Genomic DNA, 26855 nt, shown 5'->3' on the forward strand with positions numbered 1-26855 from the left:
TAAACTGCGAAAATTTTGGACTTTTTTCACTTTTTGCTCTAAAAGTCATAAACTATGCGTTTGCGACAAGTATGATTCAGTACATAAATTAAGGTTATTAAATTTGCAACAATTTAAGCCTAACCGCAGCTCTCTAAACCTTATAACGACTAAACTGTGGCCATTCGAAGATGGTTCATTTTTCCCGAAATATTGAAATTTTTAGTTTTGCTCCCGTTTGAAGCAAAATATTGGCAAAAACCGCTCGTTCTATGAGAAGTTCGTATAATAAAGTTGTAGTGCATTTAATTTTCTTTCATAAGAGCATAGAACAAAGTCTGTGAGACAAATATTTCACACACAATATCTGAAAAACAAAAAGAAGGTAGAAATAGATTTTTAAAGAATTGAAACTGAGAGCATATAAAATCATAAAAAGAATAATACTTTTTCATTTGCAGGATAGGTAATTAACAAAATTACAAAATTTGGGAAAGTAGGAAAAAAGATTATACGCAAATAATAAACTGCGAAAATTTTGGACTTTTTTCACTTTTTGCTCTAAAAGTCATAAACTATGCGTTTCCGACAAGTATCATTCAGTACATAAATTAAGGTTATTAAATTTGCAACAATTTAAGCCTAATAAAAGCTCTCTAAATCTTAGACTAAACTGTGGCCATTCGAAGATGGTTCATTTTTCCCGAAATATTGAAATTTTTAGTTTTGCTCCCGTTTGAAGCAAAAAATTGGCAAAAACCGCTCGTTCTATGAGAAGGTCGTATAATAAAGTTGTAGTGCATTTAATTTTCTTTCATTAGAGCATAGAACAAAGTCTGTGAGACAAATAGTTCACTCACAATATCTGAAAAACAAAAAGAAGGTAGAAATAGATTTTTAAAGAATTGAAACTGAGGGCATATAAAATCATAAAAAGGATAATACTTTTTCATTTGCAGTATAAGTAATTAACAAAATTACAAAGCTAATTAAATTTGCAACAATTTAAGCCAAACCGCAGCTGTCTAAACCTTATAACAACTAAGCTGTGGCCTTTCAAAGATAGTCAGTTTTTCCCGAAAATTTCAAATTTTTAGTTTTGCTCCCGTTTGAACCAAAATATTGGCAAAAACCGCTCGTTCTATGAGAAAGTCGTATAATAAAGTTGTAGTGCATTTAATTTTCTTTCATTAGAGCATAGAACAAAGTCTGTGAGACAAATAGTTCACTCACAATATCTGAAAAACAAAAAGAAGGTAGAAATAGATTTTTAAAGAATTGAAACTGAGGGCATATAAAATCATAAAAAGGATAATACTTTTTCATTTGCAGGATAGGTAATTAACAAAATTAAATTTTCTACAACTTTATTTTATGACCTTCTCATAGAACGAGCGGTTTTGCCAATATTTTGGTTCAAACGGGAGCAAAACTAAAAATTTGAAAATTTCGGGAAAAACTGACTATCTTTGAAAGGCCACAGCTTAGTTGTTATAAGGTTTAGAGAGCTGCGGTTAGGCTTAAATTGTTGCAAATTTAATTATCTTTGTAATTTTGTTAATTACCTATCCTGCAAATGAAAAAGTATTATCCTTTTTATGATTTTATATGCCCTCAGTTTCAATTCTTTAAAAATCTATTTCTACCTTCTTTTTGTTTTTCAGATATTGTGAGTGAACTATTTGTCTCACAGACTTTGTTCTATGCTCTTATGAAAGAAAATTAAATGCACTACAACTTTATTATACGAACTTCTCATAGAACGAGCGGTTTTTGCCAATATTTTGCTTCAAACGGGAGCAAAACTAAAAATTTCAATATTTCGGGAAAAATGAACCATCTTCGAATGGCCACAGTTTAGTCGTTATAAGGTTTAGAGAGCTGCGGTTAGGCTTAAATTGTTGCAAATTTAATAACCTTAATTTATGTACTGAATCATACTTGTCGGAAACGCATAGTTTATGACTTTTAGAGCAAAAAGTGAAAAAAGTCCAAAATTTTCGCAGTTTATCACGTGGTGCGCAGCGAGCACAACTTTTTCGAAGTTGCAAATTGGGATTTACATCACCCTAACTGATCCAAACAACATACCAAAAATTCAAATCTACATCGTGCTTTGCGAATTTAGGGTTTTTTAGTGTCGATTTCTACTGGCCTATATGTGCGTGTCGTTATTAATGAAACTATTTAGCTTAGGCATAGCGGGAGACCTATTATTCGTTTTGCCTATATTCCTTTTAATTTTTTTGCAGTAAAAATTCGCTTAATTTTGATTCCTATAATTAATTATTATCTGTAATTAATGATTACAGAATACTACTTCTCTAATTGTTCAGTAGAATTTATCAATCGATCAATTAATTTCAATTTAAATTTCACCAATTAATTATTTCCCATAATGATTTCCTATAAATAAATTAAATTCATTTTACCCTTATATTGGTGATTTATAACATAAGTACCTATTTAAATTGTTCTCGAAAAATAATCGGTAGGTATGCATACAAATGCATAGGTATTATCATATTTTTGCCATCAACTACACACTTAATGTTAAGACCACAGACATGTATCAAGATAGACTAAGCGAGTGTATGTACTTCCCGTGTCCAAACTATGTTTATGAAACTTACTTGACGCTGGCCTACACTCAGTCCGCGCTTGCAGTTCGCCAAGGAAAGACGTGAAGCTGAATAAAGTAAAATGCCGAATTGCGCCGTTATAAACTGTAGAAACTCCACAGCTGTGAGTGGCCGAGTTAGCAGAGATGTTTCCTTCCACCGGTAAGTAATTTTCTAATCAGAATATGCACTATTTATTTTAAAATCAAATAAAGAATATCTGTGGAAAACGATCGTGACAAACACGGATACCAAATCATACGAAATGATTCGGAATACATTGCGGCTTTTACTTGGCACGGTAAAGATCGAGTCGTATGATAACAAGCAATGAATAGCGTCTTCTCATTTTTCTGTTCTCATTTTTCTGTCCAATTTTGTGGTTAGTGATGTTCATTTGATGCAACAGTTCTCGATTCTAATCGATTTTATAATCGAACAGAAAAATGATAATTTGAAGGAGCAATTTTTCAGAAAAAAAGGCATAGATTTTTTTTGTCATTTAATACGACTTGACCTAGAACTTTTAAGTATTTTAATACAAAGGTACTAAAAATAAATATTAAGACATGGACGCCATTAGTTAAAGTGTCATCTTGGGAGTTTTTTAAGAAAACTCCTTATTGCTTAGACTATGTTTGTTTTTTCAGTTTTCCAAGTAACCCGAACATAAAAGATAAATGGATTGATGCAACGGGACATAAAGATTGATTGATTGACAGTTTCATTACTTTCTTTCGATGGCCTCTCTAGTACGTAGTACACGGTAACTCAATGGGCATATGTAAGAAAAAGCTAAAACACTTGTTTTGCACAACGTTTACTTGTTAGAATATTAAAAGGTTTATAAATTTATTTTATCATTCCTCTGTCTATGGTAATTATCATTTTTCTGTCTTGAATCGATTTAGTAATCGATTACGATTCATTTATTTAATTACCTCTTAGACATAGATCTAGTTTGATCTGATTTCTTTCGATTTACTTCGATGGGATAGGACGATACTAGAATCGCCGCGCGAGTGGCGTCCTAATCGATTTAGCGTAAAATGAAATTACCATCACTAAAAAGCGCTCGTGACGTCATAATGCGTCAAGGTCAGTACAAAAAATATGACACGCTTGGTTTTCATACAGATCGCGGTACTTGCGTAGTCTATCTATGTCTGTGGTTAAGACACCTTAACATCACTTTTACTTTTCACAATTGAATATTTTTATAGCTTTACTGTCAATTTAACGATCTATTGTTGACTAATAATTTTATATTTACATAATTAATGGCTTCCTTCCTTCTTCCGCGTGTAATAAAAATGTATAGAGACTGTCTTTATGGATGCGTGCTCACTCAATATTAGCACATGTTAAAATTGTGTAACACGGTAATAACAGTAAGCAAGTTAGAAAAGGTATGTAAAAACGATTAAGGGGCTATAAAATAAATTAAAGTATGTATGAGAAACAATTAAGGGGCTATAAAACTTATATCTATGACTCAATAGTTGCATAGAGATTTTAAAAGCAGAATTCGTGCTGTGTTCTTTTAAAAAAATAGCGCATATCAAAATCCTTGTGACTATCTTGGCCTATTTATATGATTTTTTTTTGTGTGATTTTGACAATTTTTTAATACTTGTTACTGATAAGGGTATTTCTGGGAGATCTATATTTTCTGAGTCAATTAGTTAAATTTTAATTTGAATAACATTTATGAGGTTTTTTAACATGTGAGGTTCAAATCCTTCTATTCTATTCCATTTGTGATAATACTAAGGTACTTGTATCTATATTAGATTTCTATATTTACAAGCATACACTGTGACAGTTCATTGACTTCATTGCATATTGCTATAACTCGTCTATTTGAGAACTGCACATTCTGAATGGTTTTCTTTGTATAATTTTTACATAGCAAGTCTGTCTCATTACCATAATGATGACTATTAACTATAAACGATCTCAGCGGAATTCAAATTAACATTTTAGACGTATTTTACATAATTCACAATCTAGATCATGCATAATCTTAGCAATCTTAAAAAATACCCATTTTTTAAGGTCATAAGCGTCCAAAAATTTCGTAATACAGAGAATAAACGTATTTTTGTTGATAGCATTGAATAATCAGCTCAATAGAGCTTCCTTTAATAAACTGATGTTGCAATATGTTTTTCAAATATACGTAAATTTTATGAGGGTATTGTTTCTAAGAAAATATTAAAAACACATTGCAAACTTTTGGTCTTTGGGACCCGACCAGTTTGTTTTATCATAGTTTTAAATTAATTAAGATGGACTATAAGGATAAACCAATCTTTTAGACATGCAATTTGTTTATACATAATTACTCATTAAAAAATGACACGACTTTCATTCATATTTCTCACTTATTAACGAATTTCATAATCTAATCACTCTGAGTAATTATAAACTTGAGGCAACACAAACATTTCGCTTGAGTGTTTAGTTGTCACCGAATTGGCTTGGTCAATGCAATCACGAACTAATTACGATGTTGTTGACTTAATATAACAGTTATTATTGTAATCAAACAAGTCAATTGTGTATTTGCGAATGCGTAGAGCGGTGATTGTTATTGTAACAGTTATATTTGAATGTGTAATACAGTGCAAACAGTGAATGTGCTTGTAGGTAAACATTTTTGTGAACGTGTATATTAAGTGTGAATAAAGTGTGGTGTATTCCTATGTTGTGTTGAACTATGTAGTTAAAAAAAACACGAGCATAAATTTTAGAGCAATTTATGCACGAAAGAAGTGTGAATTCCACAAGGATTTTTATTTAGGTACGTAGATATTTCGTGCATAAAATATACAGATAACTTATGATTAATAGATCTGAAATCAATTAGAATAAATCTCAACGAAAAAAAATCTTGAATACAGTTAATATGGATATTTTAGATATATGAATCAGTTAAAATGTTTACGTGTTATGTTGTCAAAGATGAACAGCCTTTTTAAAGGAAAACTAGGGTTTTGACAAGACAGGAAATCCGACTTGTAAGAAGACTCGATGAATGCAGTTCAAAATAAATTTTAGATAGTTTGAAATTCACAAAGTTTATACATAAATCGTATCGAGAGCGATAGTTTGCCAATACATATATTTACCAATGCCAGGTCAATGAAATACTTAAAATGCTTAATATTTGCAATAACCATTAGCAACGATGATAAAAATCTTGCATCAATATGATGCGTATAATCTCTATATTTTATACTTTGTACTGCTTTTTATATAACTGAAGATGATGTATCGAAAGTTGTAGTTTTAGTGGTAAAAAATAATATTAGAGCTCCTGAAGTATAAAAGTAATAAAAACAAGTCTATCGGTCTATCAAATATACATATAATTTCTATTATCAATATTTTTTTAATATAATAATAATCGGTCAAGCCGTTTCCGAGCACAAGGTTACAAATATGCACAAACACGAGTATTTCATACAGATGTAACAAATGAGTTTTTTATGGTTTCTATAAAGGTTTGCGGTTGAAATAGCACATAATGACATGTAATGCAGCAATAGGCTCTCATATCTTTTTTCTAGTCTGAAGTACTTAATCTTATTTTCTGCTGGAGCTAAAGCTCCCAAGAATAGATTTTAATCTATTCATGGGTGATGAATTTCTATACAGGCTTATACGATTTATATTTATTGTATACATTACTCTAGTAATTTTTTAAACAATATTACAGAAGATGTAGGTAGATGGTAAGGTATTATGAGGGCCGATCTTTTGGGAATTTACTATTTTAATTTATACTCATAGAGGATGAGGTATTCATAGACAAACTCAAATCTAGAGATTTAATAATAATTTGCTTTTAAAAATAGAATTACTAAATCGTGAAATTGTGGGACACATGTACTAAATATTTACGATTTTTTAATAAATAATACTTGGATGCATGTAGCCGCACATAGTATGTAGTTCTCCGTTTTGTTTGTATTTTTACTAAATTCTATGTACGCTTTGGTATTATTACTATTCTTATATACTTATTCTTTGTACAATAATTAAGCGCGTCACACACGGTGAAGATACTATAATATTTTATGTTAAGATTATCTAATATAAAATATTACAGTATCTTAAGGTATCCGGTATCAGCGTTCTGACCATCATTTTTCTTTTTGTCATTGCGTACTAAGACCCCTGTAGAACCGCCATCCTGTTACAAATGACCCGAAACACTGACACAAAATTTTTTTTTTCAAATAATTTTTTTCTTATGTTTAAACGATAAAGAAAATCGTATTTACTGAACAGCTGGTATTATAGAAGAATATACGTTTTATCACAATTATTCATCATTGTGTATTTTTCATTTTCATCGAAATGCAAAACCTATCAAAGCAAAATATTTTCAACGACGTAGCTTCGAATATTTCAATTGCTTTGTTAGCAAATTAAACAAAAACTTTGTTTTAAATATTGTAAAAGAAAAATTAATTTATATACGATACATGAATTTGAGTATATTGGGAAAAGGTCAGAGTAGTAGGTACTATTTAATATAATCTGTGGTATGTAGTAGAGATACAGGAGAAAAAGTGTGGAGACATAATATGTAGCTCTATACTAAGCGTTATTTCTAATAATTTTCGTATAACAACATTTTCTCATAATTTATCGAAAACACCTTTTTATAGGTACAATAATCCAAAACATTAATAAATTATGTGCATATTTGTTCTGAGTTCATTGAATCCAGTCAATTTCAATAGGGCGAGATAATTTTTCAAATGCCACAGTCATTAATTTGGTTTGTTTTTCATACACCAGTTAATCAAACTTCCAGCCAACAAATTATATTAGTACTACCTATATCTCATTTTCGTTTACATATAGAGTGTTTAATGTTTGTTTAATCTGGAACGACCTAGAGACTATGAAACTTTGGTAATTATTCCAAGTATTAATGATGAGTCATTAGTTAATTTAATCATACAAATGGGTGTAATGATTAATGTTGGATAATTCGTTAATTATTCCAAAACTTGTAGGGCCGTATTTCAGCTCTGCGAATAGATGTTACATGTCGTGTGAGGTACCTACCCGTGTTTTCGTTGAAATTAAATTAAAAAAAATCTCTATTTTGCTAATTTAAAACAGGGAAAAATTATTTCGAAATGTACCTAATCATTTGATTTTTTTTGCAATGCTGTTTGTATTTATATGAATAAAAATCTTATGATGGGGAAAACAATTGAATATTTGCATTGTATTTATATGAATAAACATGTAATGATGAGGAAAATTGTATTGAATATTTGCATATATATTTTTCTAATCGTATTGATATTTCATGTTGATTGTATCTTTATAAAAATTTTATTGACCATCCTATTCTTTCCAGGTCACAATGTGGATACTCCTCCTCCTTTTCATGCCGGTGGTGTGGAGCCAGCAGCCCTGGGTGCCATGTTCAGAGCTCAACGACGACCTGCGCTACCCCTGCCGGTGTAAGGTCCAGGTGGACAGAGCACTTCAGCTGAGGATATTAATGAACTGCGACCATGTGGTCTTCCCTGGCGACTTTCCGCCGTTGCCGTATGGCGCGCCTATAGTGGCGTTCAGTCAACGATGGGCTGGACAACAGTCCTTGCCAACTCAGGTATTTATTATTTATATAAGTAAAAAGAAGGATATCTATACTAGGTATACTATATTAATATTATAAAACTGAAGAGTTTGTTTATTTGTTTGAACGCGCTAATCTCGGGAACTACTGGTCCGATTTGAAAAATTCTATCGGTGTTAGATAGCCCATTCATCGAGGATGACTATAGGCTATATATCATATCGGAGCACAGCTAGTTATTACTAAATATAAGAATATACAAGGCAGTAGACTACGTGCTTATTACTTGGTATTAAAACTCAGGCACAAATTACGGTCCACTTATATTAAATTTTCGTTCAATTAGTTATACCCATTCGGAATACTGCTTACTGAAAGATCATCAAGAAAATTCATTGAAAAAAGAATACTTACATCTTTCACATTATTATTTTAGTAATTGTACGATAATAATAATCCTTAATACTAGGATCTTATCTCATTATAGGTAAGCCCTGTGCGCAGTTAAGCGTAGTCCGGGATAAACATTGATTAAGGCGTTTAGAAGGTTCACAAGGTTAAATAAATAATGTAGGATTCAATTTATATGTCTAAATTATATGTATTCTTACTAGATGTTTTTTCTTATAATTATAGTAATCACATTAAATAATCTAATTGTTATTTTTGAGATAGAAAACTAAATGTGTTTAAAACGTTATAATCACAGCATTTTGCTGAATTATAGCTAAGCTCAAAGCTTAGCTACTAGAAAACAGTACTTACCTATACATATATTCCATAGCAATAAATACTCTAAAATAAACGAAGCTTAGTATTGTTTATTATACTAAATATATAATCCGCAAATGCCGCAGCCTTGGTACAATTTACAAGTGAACGGTAGAGTGCGTGAGAAAGGATAGAGTGATAGTCATTTCCGCATTACAGTCTTGTGGTATTTGCATAGATAGCTCACAATGGCGAATAAAATAAATCCCTTGTAATGTGCCTTGGAATGGCTTATACAGGGTGTCCCACTGTTGGTATACTAAGCTCAAAGGAGGTTATAGTTTTGCATACGCTGAGTACGTAAAAAATAATTAAAAGATTCCAGACGCATTTTTTTTTCAAATAGATGAATTCTTAAAACTCTATGTGTACACCCATAACAAGCGAGCCGCCCAACTTTGCCACCAGCACGTGAGCTATCGTTTAAGATTATGTTTTCATAGATAAAATGCTCGTATTAGAGAAGCGGTATATGCCGGCTGCGCGAAGCTAGAGAAGAAAACATGGATTTTCAGGAAAAATTTAGCAAAAAATTTTGGACGTAATTTTTTTTAAAGTATTTTTTACGTGATCAGTGTATGCAAAACTACAAGTTCCTTCGCGCTTAGTATACCAATAGCGGGACACCCTGTATATTATATGCAAAAGTAAAAACAGCCAAGCGTGTTATGTGGTGATTGGCGGGTTCCGTACACGGAATTTTTAATGCTTGAATGTTTAATGATTTTTGGAACAGTAAAGTAGAGGGGTTGTTCGCAAATTGAACAGATTTCGCTGTTGGTATGCAGATAATATATGGACTGGAATAATTTATGTTTTTTTTTTAACTGCGTGTGTGGTTTTATATGAATTACAAATATTATGGTAAAATGCTTAAAACTATAAATGAACCGTTTGTGTGAAATTTACTTTTCAAATAGTTGTTTTTTCGCTATTTCGATTAAATATTAATTTTCTTAAGACCATTTGCCGTTTTGTTTTCATTATAAATTTAATATACATTTATAATTAATTTTACATTATCATCTTTTGAGTCTCAACTGTCTTTAGAAAGAAAAATTAAATACTAATTTTTGTACCAAACTATGGAACCATAAAAATAATATGAAGAAACAAGGAAAGATGAAAATAGAATCTGATTTACCGCCACACATTACAATAGAAATGTATTTTTATAATACGTGATTTTTCCAATATTTTTGTAAATATTACTTCCATTTTGTGAAGAGAAGCAAGTATATTATTGTACCAAGAAACATGTTTCCAGTGTTTATACTTGTATATAATTAATTCCATACTAAGTCTTCCCAAATTCTTAATTTTCATTATTATATCTATTAACTGGGGTTCTTCTTAGGTGTTAAAAAAACCTAAAAATTACTAAACTTGTACAAATTCGAACATTTATTATATGTTTATAAAAAGTTAAGTCTTTAGAACATTATGTAGACGAGAGAAATTGTAATTGAAACGAAATGCGAGCATTACCACTTCTTTTATAGTTTAGCTAGCTTTCCGCCCGCGGCTTCGCCCGCATTTTCAAAGAAATACCAGCATAGTTCCTGTTCCAAGACGAAATAAATATTATTTTTAGTTTAATGCATGACCTAGAACCTATTAGAGCATATAGCCGTTGATTAAAACAACTTAGCGTTAATTAACAATATCAGAGCAGATGAAAATCAACCTTCATTTTTAATAATTAGCTGTGCCCCGGTTTAACCCGCATTATTCCGCTCCTATTGGTATTAGCGTGATAATATTATAGACTATAGTCTTCCCCAATAAATAGGCTGTCTAAAATTGAAATAATTTTTCAAATCGGACCAGTAGTTCAAGCATACAAACAAACAAACTCTTTAGCTTTAAAAGATGAGTAAAGATCATATATTTATCAGTGATAAGCGTAATTGCTCAATAAATTTGTATCATTTAGCATATCACAGGAAATATTAGTGCTAATTGAGTTGAGAGTAATAATATTCAGATTTCTATGATAGCACGCGATCATTCATGATCTGATAAACGCGGGAAACGCATCCGCCTTTAAACTTACAGAGATTACACATTGTACAAATATTTAGAACGAACTACAATAAGATTAACGGGAGATAAATTAGATGAAGATAACAATCAAACGGTTTTAGGATGTTTTACTATAAACATACCTAGTGAAGATACCTACACTCGAGAAATCTGCTGATTTCTAGTAGTAAGAATGTTTTCCGTGGTAAATCATTTTCTTAGTTTCATTACACATGTCCTATGAATATTTAGTTTATTATAATTATATACGTTTTAAAAAATTGTGTGTATCGTGTTGTATTTGGTAGATGGTTTACAATTTTAAAAATATGTAATTCTTTACAATTGAAACGTAAATAAATCAAGTGAGAAGAAGAGGAAAAAGTTAATTAATGATAATGCGATTATTCACTTAAGATGTAATTTTGAATTATAATTATATTAAGGTTTTCGTAGGTAATAAAAATTATGTTCAATTAATTTGACTTCGGCACGTGTATTACGGTTTATTTCAGTTACACTTATGTTATTGTTTTTTTTGGTAAAAACAATAATTAATAAAATTAATTACTTCGCTTAGAATTTGTGTTGTTAAATATATGCCAAAAGATTGTAGCGAGTTTGTAAAAAAGGGCATATTTTTAATCAGAAAGAGCTTGTCTGAAAATATCTAGGTGCTTTTATAAAAATTAAAGTTTGTGAGGATGGATGGATGGTTCAATTACTCTTTGGATTAAGAAAGGCTTATCACTACATAGTATAAAACAAAGTCGCTTTCCCTGTCCCTATGTCCCTATGTCCCTATGTCCCTTTGTCCCTTTGTACGCTTAAATCTTTGAAACTACGCAACTGATTTTGATGCGGTTTTTTAATAGATAGAGTGATTCAAGAGGAAGGTTTATATGTATAATAACATCCATTAAATAGTGGAGAAGTACTGTTATTTTTGAGGTTTCTAATGTGATGTCGTAAAAAATTACATTTTTTTCCGCTTATATTGCAAACGCAGGCTGAACCCTACGAGTTTTATCAAAATAATGTACTAAGTATTATACACATTGAAAAGGTCTACAGAAAAGTCCGCGATGGTATATGTCTATCTCTTATGGATAACCCACAATAACATTTTTTTGTCATTTACTTTTTACGACAAATAATAGCTAATTTTCGAAGCGATTTTCACCAATACAGCATTAATCCTTAACCAATTAAATACCTTGAATACACTGTACATTTAATATAGATCTATATGGCCCTTTACACCGTATGATTTAAGTGAATATTTTCGAAGATATTACAGATTTAAAAATTGCGGGACGCAGCGTTTGCGGCGGTACCGGCCGGCCGGGCTGCTATGTTTTTATTATAACGTTCACGGTTTTTCTGTAGTGTATTTAGTATCAGCATTGCACCCGTGCGAAGCCGGGGCGGGTCGCTAGTCTATTATTAAAGTTAAGACGATACACAAAAAAAATCCACTGCTTGGCGGGCGGAGTCTAATAGCTCGCTATCGCGAACGCGGGTGTGCGCGAAGTCATTCTTGCATACTCGCCGCGCTGCCGCTGGCCGACTCGGGACAAACATGTACATGGAGTCGTCATACAGTTATAATATTGTTATACATATATTTAATTGTTGATTTATTGGTTTTATTTTCTTGCTTATAAACACAAAATTATTTTCTTTTTAACAACTACTTAGACATTATTAATAATTATTAATTATTATTATTTCGTAATGTTTACTTTATTACAAAATAATACAGGTTATAAATAATCTTTAAAATAACAAAAAATATTGTTACTCTGAAAAAATGAAATGGTACCTAATTACGCGGACTACTGAATTGATTTAGATAGAATTTGATGCTGACGTAGATATTACATCATGCCCAGAAATGAAAGGTACTATTTCTGAAAGAAGTTATAAACCCTAATTCTTCTCAGTCAAAGTCAAGAGTGGAAGATATCGCTAATACAGTAAAACTGATGCGAAACTTTGGATGTTAATTTGTATATTTTTTTGGTAGTTGTTACTTAATCACGTTAAGACTACATTATCAATTTTGATAAAATATAGCTAATTGCCTGGATTTACACATAGGATACTTTTTATCCGAACTGAACACTTCTGTGGGATAAAACAGGATTCACGATATAACCTAATTCCACGCGGGCAAAGCCGCGGTCGGAATGATATTTTTTTAAATAAAAAAATTGTTTAAAAAAAACACAAAATATATTGACGCATGTATTTATTTTTTGCACTCTATTATAATTGTAATTATTCATTACAAATAATCAAATTAAAATAGCCAGAACAAAGTTAGGCCCTGGTAGGATAGGTAGGCAGGTACAGCAATGTGAGACGAACACTGGCTTATTTATACCAATAATAATGTATTATAAACATTAAATTAAGTTTACAACAAAAATACATAATATTAGCTAATGTGAAAACGAATCAACCAATCATCCCACAACAATGAAATGTGCACACAAATATTCATCCAAATCGGTTCATGTGATTAGGAGGAGTGACTGCAGCGCCATCCTCCGGGCCCAATTGTGTTTCCAGATCACCCAGGAACTCAATTTAATATACTTACACAAAATTTTTCGAAATGAAAACTCACATTACTATGTAAATATGAATATAAACCGGTTTTAGTACTAAGCAATTTCCCGCACAGGTGTAGTAAGTATAAATGAAATAAATATCAACATCAAATTCTTTATACAACATACTTATCTACCATCTACTAAGAAATTCTTGAAATTTTTTCGTATTTTTTTAAAATATAATACTACTCCAACGAGCTCCTGTTCCATAATTCCATATTACGTCCACCATACTTCCACTAAGTTCACCATGATTTTTTATTTCTTTGCACTTTGTTGCTTTTTGCTAAAAATGGAATCATGCGATAAAACCAGTAGAGCGTTGATAACATACATTTTTGACTGAATAAAGGTACTTACGAAGGAGTGGGTTCACATTGTGAACAATCAGTGGGTTTATTTCCTTCTGGATTCCGGATTTCTGAAAAGATTATTTATGCTATAAATGAAAAAATCTTACACATTCGTTATGTACTTAAAACAGGGGTACATATCAAACATTGTCTATAATACAATTATCATCAAATTTAAAATAAAACCAACTTACTTCATTAATTTGTTCCAATTGTAAGCATTCTTTTTCCTCCAACCTTTATGTTTCTTCTTCTTATTTTCTTTATTGTCCCCATTTGTCTCATTTTGTCTTATCGTGTTGTCACCCTTTTTTACGATTGCGCAAGCGACACAAGTTCCCCGTGTGACGGCCGTAGCGGGAATGACTCGTGCAGCGATCGGGGTAGGAAGGTACAGGGCGGCTCTCGCTATATTGGCTGGTCAGGCGCTAATTTCAAGTATTTCTTGTTTATTTCAAAACCATCGCATATTTCAAAATTCTAACACGGTAGACGTATAGGTTGTATATTTTATAGTTAATATCCAAAAAGTCGTAACTTTACGTTTGTTATTTTGAAGATGCCAGAGATTAAAAAAAAATAACAATGAGAACTTTGTATTTTTTTTCTATCGAGAAAATATCATGGAATCATGTTTCTAAAACGGTAGACGTATTGTGTTACTATTGAACTTTCTTGTCAAGAATTTTCATCACGACAACTTTAATAATATAAAAATTACGAAGGTTTAAAAAGGGCCGTAAATGTTAGAAAAATTAATTCATCACCTTAACATGCGAATGAAGTAGTGGGATGAAGAACATTGTCTTTTTTTAATTAAGTGCGCAATAATAATAATTAATGCCATAATATGTAAAAAGGTATTACATATTATGGCATTAATTATTATTATTGCGCAATTAGGGCATTTTAACATCCAGTCTTAAGCGACTTTTAAATAATAGCTGCTAGATCATAATCCCATACTTATGCACTTAGTTTAATTCAAAATATGTGCACTTTGCTTTAGTTCCGTAATATCCATCCGATCAACACCATCAAAGCTACACGCAGATTACCCTGAAACCAACGTGGATTGTGGACAAGCCTTTACAGTTATTGTTCAGTAATTAATAGACAAATAGTACAAATGAGCGCAACTTATCTGCACGAAATTAGCTTAATCGTATAATTTGAAGCGAATCCATCGCTTTCCGTGTCCATTTAGCATATAGAAACGTTCATTATTGTTCGACAATGACTGACAATTAAATGGGGAATGTGTTTTAATTGCTTTTTGTATCGTTTCGATAATGTGGTTCAATTAAAGCTTGGATTCGTTGTGTTTTACGATTCGACACGAGGACGCTTCAGCTCATTTGCCCGGTTCAACGTTAAACGTGCGTGTTGGTGAATTTTAAAACCGTATTTATAAATATGTTTTACATTTATATGAGTTTTATGAAACTGTTGTAGCCGGTGGTACTCTAGACAATTTGTTTATATTATGGAATAACATGTTTTTTAGAAACTATATTTGAATAAAAATCGTTTTACTTGTAGTTACACAATCATAAAAACCTTAAACATACTTGAAAGTAGATTTTGAGGCAGATTTGAACCCACATCTTTTACATTACCGTTACGATGTTTCCAATGACTAGATTACTCACCCGTATCATCGATACAACGCTCTACATATTACATTCGTTACAAATACATTTATAATCAATACCAACAATTATAAAATATTACTTTTATAATTATTTAAAACATTATATGCAAATACGTAGTATTGCTTAGTAATTTCCCGTTTCGCTATTACCGAATGTAAGCAAGCGTGGCTAAGTCGCCTCTAAAATATTCCATATTTGCCAGTCCATATTGGTCTGCGTTAAAATGAACATTTATTAAGCCAGAACAAATAATTCGCAGTAACATATTATTGTTTTGCCGAACACGTTGATATGTTTGGTTAGCTCAAACATATTCCATTCATATATCGAATATTTAATATAAATTGCTTTCAATTTTCACATTTGGCTACAAATTGCGTTTATTCATATGGAACAGTGGTCGAAGCTTTGTATTTAATCTAATGTAATTTTAATGTTGGCGAGGCAAATACTTGACCAGGTTCACCAGAGTTGGTGGTTTTGAAATCAATCAATTCATTAGCAAATGGTTTAAAACTTGCGTGTTACATTAATTTTGTTGGTTTCCAATAAAACTGGTATATTTATTCATGCTTGAAAATTTAACTTAATGTATTTGTGTTTTAATCCTTTGATTTTCAAAACAGTTCGATTATGTAAAAATAATTCATCTATTAGTCACAATACAGTGTACAAGTATTGAAGTTTTATTGTAACGACAACATAATCAAGTTGAAGTGAATACGAAAATTGACTAAAATATTATATCCATGTCCCTGAAATTTTTAAATTTGTTTATTTTAAGAAGTAAATTATTTTAATTGCTGGGATTATTTAGCAAGTTGTTCCTAATTACCTACCATTAAAATTTTATACCAGCTTGAAGTTTCAATATCAATTAAACACCATCTTTCCTATTCCAGATATTTTCCTCCTACGGATTGCCGATGAAGGAGCTAGATTTCTCTCACAACAGTCTCCGTAGACTGCCAGATAGGCTGCTATCTGGCATCAAGGGTAATTTAACCAAGCTGGTACTCGCCGACAACCTCCTGGGAGATAACCTCAACCCAATATTTTCCACCGCGGAACTACATAATTTGCCAGCTTTGGAAGAACTCGATTTGAGCGGGAATAATATAAGAGGCTTGGAAGAAGGCTTGCTAATTGGATGCAATGTGATGAAGGTAAGGGATAGTTTAGGCTGATAGTTTGATAAATGTAGAGGCTTGTAAAATGTTGAAGTAAATTTTGTTGCATGTTAATAAGTGTTTATTATATTTTGTTTGACTTACTTGTACCTAAATCAAATGCTTAAATTTGTATTAATTCGATTGAATTACATCTTTTCAAGAAACAATATGGTACTGAATCGACACTATTCATAAATGGATCACACAGTACACAAATTTGAGTACAAATGTTAAAATAAGATACACTTGAATATATTTGTGCAAATCTTGTATCGTACAAGTGAATATCGTAAAAATATGGTAAACTTTTGCAGATATTACGCCTCGACCGTAACAATATGATCTCCGTTCCATCTTCCTCTCTCAACGGGCCGCTTTCATTAAAACTTCTTTCGCTCAGGGAAAATAGAATAGGTAAGTTGAAAAAATTTTGTTCCCCTTCAAATGTACGAAAGACACTTTACGGCTTTTGGTAAGTCTGTAAAAGTACTCCAAACTTTCCGCGTCCATTTGGAAAAGCCTAAAGTTTTGCGCCTAAAATAATATTTAGTAGGCGTAATGAAGTCTTTATTTTAGTGAATATTGCCGTGAAATTTTTGAGGAAAGCCTCTGTGTAATGTTTATTTGAGCTTAATGGAGAGTAACTCTTAATTGATTTGCTATTTGTGTAGAATATAATGGAATATTGTGTTTTTCTGTTTTAGATCAAACGTTGTTCTTATCAGTTCAATGATGTTGCATGATTTGTATATTGTTGAATTATTTCCTAGAGCTATAAACACGTTCCTTCTTTTAGATTTCTAATTTTATTTCACTTATATTTAAATTTGAGTGCTGATATTCAATCTACACGAAAAACGTAGGAGGAGCTTTCAAATATTATGCTCGATATTCCCCGCTAATAAACCATTAACAAATTCATGTCTCCAGCAATTTTATTTCATAACCTGAACATAACACGTGCCAAAATTCAACGCACGATAAATTCCCTAAATATAAAACATTATCCATTCATTTCAGCCCTGATCCGTCAAGCATCGTTCGTTTCACAGAAGACACTCGAAGAAATAGATTTACACGGGAATATGATTTCGAGCATCGAAGGCGGCGCCTTTATTAGTTTAAACGACCTTCAAACTTTAGATTTAGGCCGTAACAAGCTCTCCAAGTTCAATAGCGACGTGTTTCAGGGCATACAAAACTTGGAGAAGTTGGACCTTTCTGAGAACTTTATAACTGACTTCCCAACTGTCGCCCTCAAATCCTTTACGGCTCTCAAACACTTAAACCTGTCTAGTAATATGATCACGGTGAGTCTTGAGATTTGAACATGTGTGATAAGAAATGTTTTAAACAACTTCGTGATGGGAATGGAAACACATTTTGATGTTTTTTTATTTGATGAAATAGTTTTGTATTAATATAAAGTGTTATATTAGATATTAAAATAAAAGTAACAATCACATAATTAATTTTTAGATGCGTTTGATGATTTCCATTTATATAATTTTAATTTATATATATGTATTCTTTAAAAACTAAAATGATATAAATTCGACAAATTGATTTTTTTATAAAGAAATTGTAAAAATATTCCTCCAAAAAATGACTAAAATATCAAACGAAGATAACATTCAAATACGTTTACAAACAACACGTATGCTTACAGAATTTGGACAGCAGTCACCTAAACTCGCTCTCATCGCTGCAAGTGCTTGACTTGAGCCGGAACAATCTCGTGAAGCTGTCCCCGGGTACTTTCGTCGGTTTAAGCGATCTGCGCTATTTGGATATCGGAGTTAACTCGCTGAGAACCGTAAGTTTTTATTTAGTGCCCTCAAAGTTTAATTGGACTGGGAGGGATGTTGTGACTGGTAATACTTGCAAATGTGCTAAAGTAACGTTTAGGCAGAACAAGCTATTTAAACTTTTAATATTACGGTCAATATTTGATACCTCTTACACTAAATGCAAAAGCTCGTACAATATTTAAAAGTTTCCTAAATTATTTCAGGTGGAGGACGACGCTTTCGACGGATTAGTTAATCTGCAAACTTTGTTGTTGAGAGATAACAATATTCTACTCATCCCGGCCACGGCTTTGTCTCGCTTGCCAAGTCTTACGTCAGTTCATCTCGGCTTCAACAGGGTCACTGCGCTATCGAGCGACATTCTTCGAGCCGTCTCAGATAGAATCAATTCATTAGTCCTATCTAGAAATGTTATACGCGAACTTCCCCCCGCAGCATTCGATCACTTTAAAAATCTTCAGCACTTAGATCTCTCTGGAAATCTCCTGAACTCAATATCGGCAGATGTGTTCAGCGGATTGGAAGTAACGCTCGAATTTTTGTCACTAAGCCAGAATAGGATTTTAGGCTTCACGGGACAACAGCTGAAGTTCGTTAGCTTGTGGTACCTGGATATATCCGGAAATCAGATCTCCGAAGTGCCGGTGAATGCATTCGAGTCGATCCCGAGTTTGTCGCACTTAAACATGAGCCATAATTTACACATGAGTGTGCTCCCGCAGAACGTTTTCAACCACAACGATGCTTTATTGGTAGTTGATATAAGTAATGTTGGATTAAAAGCACTGCCAGTAAATTTGTTCTCGAAAAACCACAACTTGGAAAGAATTTATCTCTCAAATAATAATTTACAAGAAATATCTGAAGGGACGTTTAAAAATTTGAAAAATCTAACACATTTAGATTTGTCTTATAATAATATTGTAACGATCAGAACTCCTGCTTTTGTTAATGTAATGTCTATACAATTTTTATCTTTAAAGGGTAATCAATTAAATGCGTTCAAGGGCGAATTTTTCAATACGGGTACAAGCTTGGAAGTCATAGATATATCGGATAATCAATTAAGCTATTTATTCCCATCTTCATTCAAAATACACCCACGCTTGCGAGAAATTATATTGACAAATAACAAATTTAATTTCTTCCCTTCGGAACTTATAAGTACTCTGCAATATTTAGAATTAGTCGATTTATCGGGAAACGCTTTGAAAAATGTTGATGAGTTAGACTTCGCCCGACTTCCGAAGTTAAGAACTATTTTATTAGCGCGTAATGAACTCGAGACTGTGAGTGAAATGGCTTTCCATAATTCAAGCCAAATACAGACTCTTGATCTTTCTTATAATAAGATAGATCGATTGGGCGATAGACTTTTTGAAGGATTGATTAGGCTGGAAACATTAAACTTGGCCGGTAATCTTTTATACGAACTGCCAGACAATATTTTTGATAGATCGAGACTCCATATGTTAGAGTGTATTGTCCTCAGTCATAACTTATTTGAACAAGCTCCTTTGAAGGCATTACAGAAACAATACTTCTTTGTATCTTCTGTGGACTTGTCGTTTAATAATATTGTTGATATACCAGCTGAAGATAGTGTAATGGTAAATATAAAGAAGTTGGATTTATCATTCAACCCCTTGGCAGAAAAATCTGTTATGAGTGTTTTGACCGAACCAAAAACGGTAAGAGACCTTAATTTAGCAGGAACTGGAATGCAGGCCGTAGGTCAGCTTGAAACACCATTTTTATATAGACTTAACTTGTCCCACAATAATATTACAAAATTATCTGAGAAAACATTTACAAGAACTACACTATTAGAATCGCTAGATATTTCCCACAATCAAATTGTAGATGTATCGAATTCTCTAGCGATTGCTTGGCCAAAACTTAAGAATCTACAACTGCTCAATATTTCAGATAATCCTATTGTAATGATACTTGAAGGAAATTTCGAAGGCTTATCTTCTCTACGCGTATTAGATGTAAGACGTTTAGAAAAGTGTACTAAAATTGAAAAGAATGCTTTTAGAACTTTATCGAATTTAGTTGAACTTAGAGCTTACGATTATCCTAGATTAGGGTACTTTGATGTTCCAGGCGCATTACAATTTTTCGAAGCACTAGAAAAGTTAGATGTTGAATTTAAAGATACAAATATTGGACCTGATCAACTTCATTCTACTCTACATCCACGTTTAGAAGAACTTGGCATTAGAGGATCCCGTCTTAAAACAGTATCATCTGGAGTGTTAGCTGGTTTGAAAGCTCCTGCAATTACAGTTAGGTTCCGGAATACTTCAATGACAAATCTGCCTCCAGCACTGCTGTTTCCATTGCCAAGATCATCACGAATTACCATCGATATAGGCGGTAGCCAGTTATCAACAATACAACCCCAGCTGTTAGTGGCACTTGATGATAGACGAGCTGATTTATCTATGTTTGGTTTAGACACAAACCCCATACGCTGCGATTGTAACGCGAGAGCACTTCGTAGATGGTTACCAACTGTTGGGATTGAAGATGTGCGTTGTGATTCACCCGAACACTTATCCGGATTCCTTCTTATAGAAATAGGAGACGATGAACTATCATGTGACACTCGAAAGCGAACCACTGCAACTTCATCTAGCACAAGCTTATCTACAACATTTCCCCCGCGTCTAATTCATCGAACTTCAGCGGAACCAGATATTATTTGGTCAGTTGCCCCATCGCACGAGCGATCTAAAAATGCAGGAGAGCCGAAAGGAGCACCTGTTCTTGGCGTGGCGACATCAAATAATGATGATAATTTGATTATTGGTATCGTCGGGGGAGTTGTTGCATTTATTGCAATTTTGATAGTAGCGATATGTATAGTTCGCTTACGTATGTCAAGTACATCATACAGAGGTGGTCCATTAGCTAACAGTCCGGGTGCTGGCGCTGCCCCGTTATGGGGAGCAGCTTGGCCTGGTTATGCCGGTACATTGCCACCTCCCTCGTTATCAACGGCTACGTTGCCTCATAAAATGCAGTCAGGTCCTGGATCAGTTCGGTATCTAGCGCCACCACCACCAGCACCTTACTTTATAAGCATGCCACCACATGAAGATAAAATCTATCGGTAGAATTTAATACGTTTAAGTGTGAAAATAAGAGACTTTATAGACGTAACATGTAAATATAGAAGGTCATAATTACATAAATGAATACCTGTATTTGTGCTTATATTCTAATGCTTATTTGTTTGCCTCTTTTGTGTTAAGATTGTTTAAATGAACATTTGAATACTAAGGCTAGGTTGAATTTATCTAGTCAACAATGACAGGTATTCAAGATATCACAGGTGCGTTCATGTAATTTATTGTTACAATGAGGGATTCATACTGGAGCCGTCCTTTGTATAAATGGATGACGCGTGGCACAATTGTTGTATAATATATTTATTTAATTTAAGTTTAGGCCGTGTACTTAAGTAAGATAGTGTCTTAGATTAATTATGGAACAATAAATTAATTTCTAAGTATTGATGTGTATTGTTTTTTTACCTTTCTATGGCTATTTTATTTATTAAGAATTAGATTTTAATTACATATAAAAAAGAACATCAGACATTTTTTTAACATAGCACATTATAAAAATATAAAGAAAAATCCATAGTACATACAGATTTCCGCTTTACATTTTATATTATTCATTAGATAGTAATAGGTACACTAAACTAGTAAAACAATGGATTAGACTAAAAATTTCACTGTAATCAACTAGTATCACATAAAACTATCCAGGCACATGTTCAGTTTTGCAAAGGTAAATGAAAATTCGTATGACAAACAATGTAGAGAAAATGCTTTTGTTCACGTTTTCAGAATTGAATTCCGTGAAACGTTCATCACAATAGTGACCGTTTATGTAACTGTATTTACATTGCAATATGCACTTTTTAGATTTTATCTTGATTTGAACTGTGATTTGAACAAATACCATTGTTTTCTGTTTAATTTTTTGTCACAGCATATAAGTTTTGTGACAGATTAATTAAGAAGGAAATAAAGAAATGAGAATGAAATATAGATTTTAGTGTGAGGTGGTAATACGAGGAAGAAAATGGTGCAGATAAATGTTACATTCATTATTTTTACTAATATTATTAAAGCAATTTGATGGCCTTAAATATTGAACAAGAAATGTTTCTGTTTGTTCCATACTAACAACAGAACATCGACATTTTAGTGGATTTCTGTAGGCGTTTAGTTGAAATGCCACTTTGCGGTCATCTAGTGTACTAAATGTGTTTACATTTAGGCCGCAGTTAGTTAAATGTTCCGTAAAACTAGCAATGGGATTCTTGTTCCTCTAAATGCCTGAGAAATACAAAATATAGTGGTAACCTGGCTATATAAATATTAAAAGAACTTACAAAAGTTATTTTTTAATGCGACGTGGAATAAACGGAATGTAAAAACGGTATGCATTGGATTTAAAAGATTTTTGCCCGCTTATTTCTAATCCGTCTGATATAATTATTGTTTCCCGAAACCCTCTGAAATTATAGATACAATGTTTGCTTTCCATTTATGAGTATTAGCGTGCATGCATGTAGAAATCCTTATTTGAAATCTAAATGCAGGATTCGTAGCGGATTGTAGCTTCCCGACATAGAATTTCAATTTAACATCACCTGCAGGATTAGGGATTATCTATATACACATTAAACGCACCTGCTGTCGATAAAATAATGCTGTACCATTTTATACAAGACAATATTGAAGTAATAATGCTGGCCCTGGTCGACGAGTTTAAAATTATAAATTTTAAAAAGTACTTGGCTGCTCTCCTTTTGCGCTTATCAAAGTTAAAGTGTTTTTATTTAGTTTTTTATTCAAGTTAAATGATGCTCTATCACTTTGCTCAAAATAAAGAAGAGATATTGTACTCATATTTGTATTTTAAACCAGAAAGGATTAAACAGGGCAATGCTTAAATTTAATACGTGTTTTGGCAAAGGCTTCATTTTTGTTGTCGCCATGAAAAGGTTGCACAGATTTTGTTTTAAGGCAACAAAACAAAGAGTTTTCAACGATTAATATTCGTGGAAAATTTTGAGGAAATTTGTCCATTTCAGCAAAATTTTATGGAATATGTTCAGCTGCTTTTATTTCCGTACCAAAATATTCTAGACTGTTCATTACGGAGGCTTATGTACTTTGTGTTTCAGCAAGTTACGTGCTCTCTAAATTTCTCATATAAAAAACAAGCATGTACGATTCAAAGCAGGCTTATAACCTTTTTGCTTTGAGACTCGTACGGCGTTGCCGTTAATTTAACGACGCGACGACGTGCACATAAAAACAAATTTTATGTGACAATTTTTGACTAATCCCACGCGTGACTGAATTTTGTGAGCTTCTCTTATAGTCCGGGATACATCGCCCATTTTTGCAAGTGATTACTATCAAGCTAATTTTTCGTGAGTAGCTTTATTTTAATGAGATGCCCAATAATTTCATGTACAAAACTCTCGATTGTGGTAGCTACCAGAGGAAACAAGGATAAAATATTTTGATTTGATGGTTCTCAAATATTAATTACTAACTGAATGTTTTTTTTTTGTTCAATCTCAAGATAATTATCTAAATTATTCGAAAAAATATTTGTCCTACAAAATCTATGGTTTGATCAAAGAGTCCCCCTTTCCAATGTGTATCGATAACGAAGTCATCATAAATGATTACTAACCAGCTGATTTTTTTATTTTCACTTATTTAATACTTATATAATTCAACAGACATATTGTCCTACAAATTGCGTAATAAATATTTGAGAACCGTCAAATCAAAAATTTTTATCCTTGTTACCTCTGTAAGCTACCACAATCGAGAGTTTCGTACATGAAATTATTGGGCATCTCATCAAAATAAAGCTACTCACGAAAAATTAGCTTGATAGTAATCACTTGCAAAAATGGGCGATGTATCCCGGACTATTAGACACAAATTGCTGTTTGTTGTAAGATTCTAAATTTTATTTTCATGAAATGAGGTCTTTGTGTCAAAGAGGGGTACGGTATTTTCTTGGTAGTGACATTAATGCACCAACGCGCTATAGTTTTATTATTACAGTAGGTACATTATTATAGAGACGAGTAAGTTCTGGTGGGACAAACATTTTCGTTATTAAAATCAGTGAAAAACATTTTATAATATTGGCTTATGGCTCACTGGCGGAGACAAGACTTCGTTTACAATTTACAAAGGACTGTTTTTATTCCATTATTTATACATACTGTCTTATCTACTTAATACAACGCATTTCCTTTGAAGTAATTTACTAAAATACTAAATTCCAATTTTGAATTCCAATTTCAAATATTGGAATCTACTCAATATTTGAAATTAAGAAAAATCAAATCTCTTGAAAAAGCATTGGAATATTCAATAAATAAAGTTGAAATCTGAAAAACAGAAATATTTTTTAAAATAACATAAGTCGTCTTGAAGATAATAGAATTTAATTAATATTGCTATCTTATAATGGGTGAAAAAGTTCGTATTTTACAATTGAAATCTGTTTAGAACTAAACCCCATTTGTATATAGAGGATGATTGTAATGTCCGTGAATGTCCCCTGTTTCTGAGAGTCATTGTGAAGGGATCCTGCCTTGTTTTGCGAACTCTTGTATAAATTGTTGAATGAAAACAAACTTCTCGTTATCTCTTTGTATCGCTTTGGCATTATTCTGGTATTGTGTAATTATGCTGAAATATTCTCTTTAGCGTCTTTATTTATGCGGTCAAAAAGAACGTTTCGTTTTCGATAAAATATTATCAGAGCGAGATGAATTATCCTTCACGGAACTTATATATAAAATAAATAAAATTCTAAATATTACTTATTTTGTTAATTTTAATATTTTGAACATAAACATTTCATTTAATTACTCCATCAGACAGAACGATTCAAACTCTATTGAAGCTCTCCGTGCGTACCATTTCGGTATTCACACACAAAATATCTTATATTTCAAAGCATAATTTATGAAATCCATATAATTCATACGTGTATTTAGTTACGAATAATAGATTTTCCCGAATATTAAGCTTTGAATATTCTCGAATCGCGTCCAGTATTTTCAGCGGTAGACCGTAAAATCGTTATGTAGACAGCTTGTACTACATGATAATTTAACTATTCAGTACCCTAGATATTCGGGACATTTCTATTGGGATTCAATATTAGTTCTCCTGCTATATAAATATAGATGAGAATGTTGTTATTATTTCTATGAATACAGGATTCAGACGGAATTTATTACATTTTCTATTCAGGGCAAAATTATATATATTAATTTTGTCTCTAGATTTCTTTTCATTAAATGTAATAATGTCTTGTTTTGGGAAACTACAAGAGACAAAAGCTTTTATTAAATTGCTTTTCTAACAATCCGTCTAAAAAACCAACCTTTGTATTTATTCTTATTAACATCGCGGTATCATGCTTGTGTAATGTGTAAGCAACAATATGTGCATTTCTTCACTTCCAACAGCAGATAATATAATAACGACTGTAATCCTCCAAAAACGATTCGAAACGTTGAAATTTAATCAGCGTCCCGACAAACAATATAAAAGATAAACTCATATAACCGCAGGGGCTCATTGGTCGCCGGATGCGCCTTATGGCCCGCAACAAAACCGCCGCCCGAAACGACCGCTTAGAGCGCACACACACTGTGCGATGCGATGTCGGAAATAACTTCTAATTTTACTTGCATAATGTGACATGTGTTAAATGTACAAGCACATTATTATATTATATTATGATACCTAGGTCTCTATCAAGTAATGACATCTTATCAGTTAGTCTTATAATAATTATTATTATTTAGTTAGGCACAAAACTGTTTTTTTTTCGGAAATAGATTTAAATTGGGTTACTAAAAAGATGTGTATAATATTAGGTATTTCATAGTCTTCGTAGTGTGCTCTAACTATTGCTAATATTATTAATTGTTAATGTGCACTTTGAAGTACATTTAAAATATAGAAAATGAACCATGAAAGCCAGTTTATAATATGTACCTACTTGGGTATATGAAATACGAAATTTCTAAAATCGTACTATACTGATGTCCAATGTCGTATGTTGAAATGTAGAAATAATCCTACTTACCTATATGTACACATCGCGATCGCTCACAATTTAAAACGTATATTTCTGCAAATGTTACTATTTT

At 32.2% G+C, this 26855-nt stretch overlaps 1 protein-coding gene across 3 annotated transcripts in view; it reads left to right on the forward strand.

The window, feature by feature from the left end:
- Positions 1 to 22145, forward strand: part of LOC149488359 (uncharacterized) — a 74394-nt gene extending 52249 nt beyond the window's left edge. For 2 of the 3 annotated variants that reach the window (XM_089694957.1, XM_089694958.1), the window contains 6 exons: positions 7990 to 8247; positions 16542 to 16805; positions 17126 to 17225; positions 17832 to 18121; positions 18481 to 18627; positions 18826 to 22145. In XM_089694957.1, coding sequence (XP_089551083.1) covers positions 7996 to 8247; positions 16542 to 16805; positions 17126 to 17225; positions 17832 to 18121; positions 18481 to 18627; positions 18826 to 21747 — 3975 coding nt within the window. In that variant the 5' untranslated portion in view covers positions 7990 to 7995 and the 3' untranslated portion in view covers positions 21748 to 22145. Of the gene's footprint in view, positions 1 to 5175; positions 5407 to 7989; positions 8248 to 16541; positions 16806 to 17125; positions 17226 to 17831; positions 18122 to 18480; positions 18628 to 18825 lie in introns of those variants that run through there. The other variant, XM_089694959.1, reaches the window with a different exon arrangement.
- The last annotated feature ends 4710 nt before the right edge of the window (positions 22146 to 26855 follow it).

Source organism: Colias philodice, chromosome 5 (assembly GCF_061535455.1).
Source record: "Colias philodice isolate Cphi_HAF_F1 chromosome 5, ilColPhil1 Martin Lab GWU primary, whole genome shotgun sequence".
Taxonomy (NCBI): domain Eukaryota; kingdom Metazoa; phylum Arthropoda; class Insecta; order Lepidoptera; family Pieridae; genus Colias; species Colias philodice.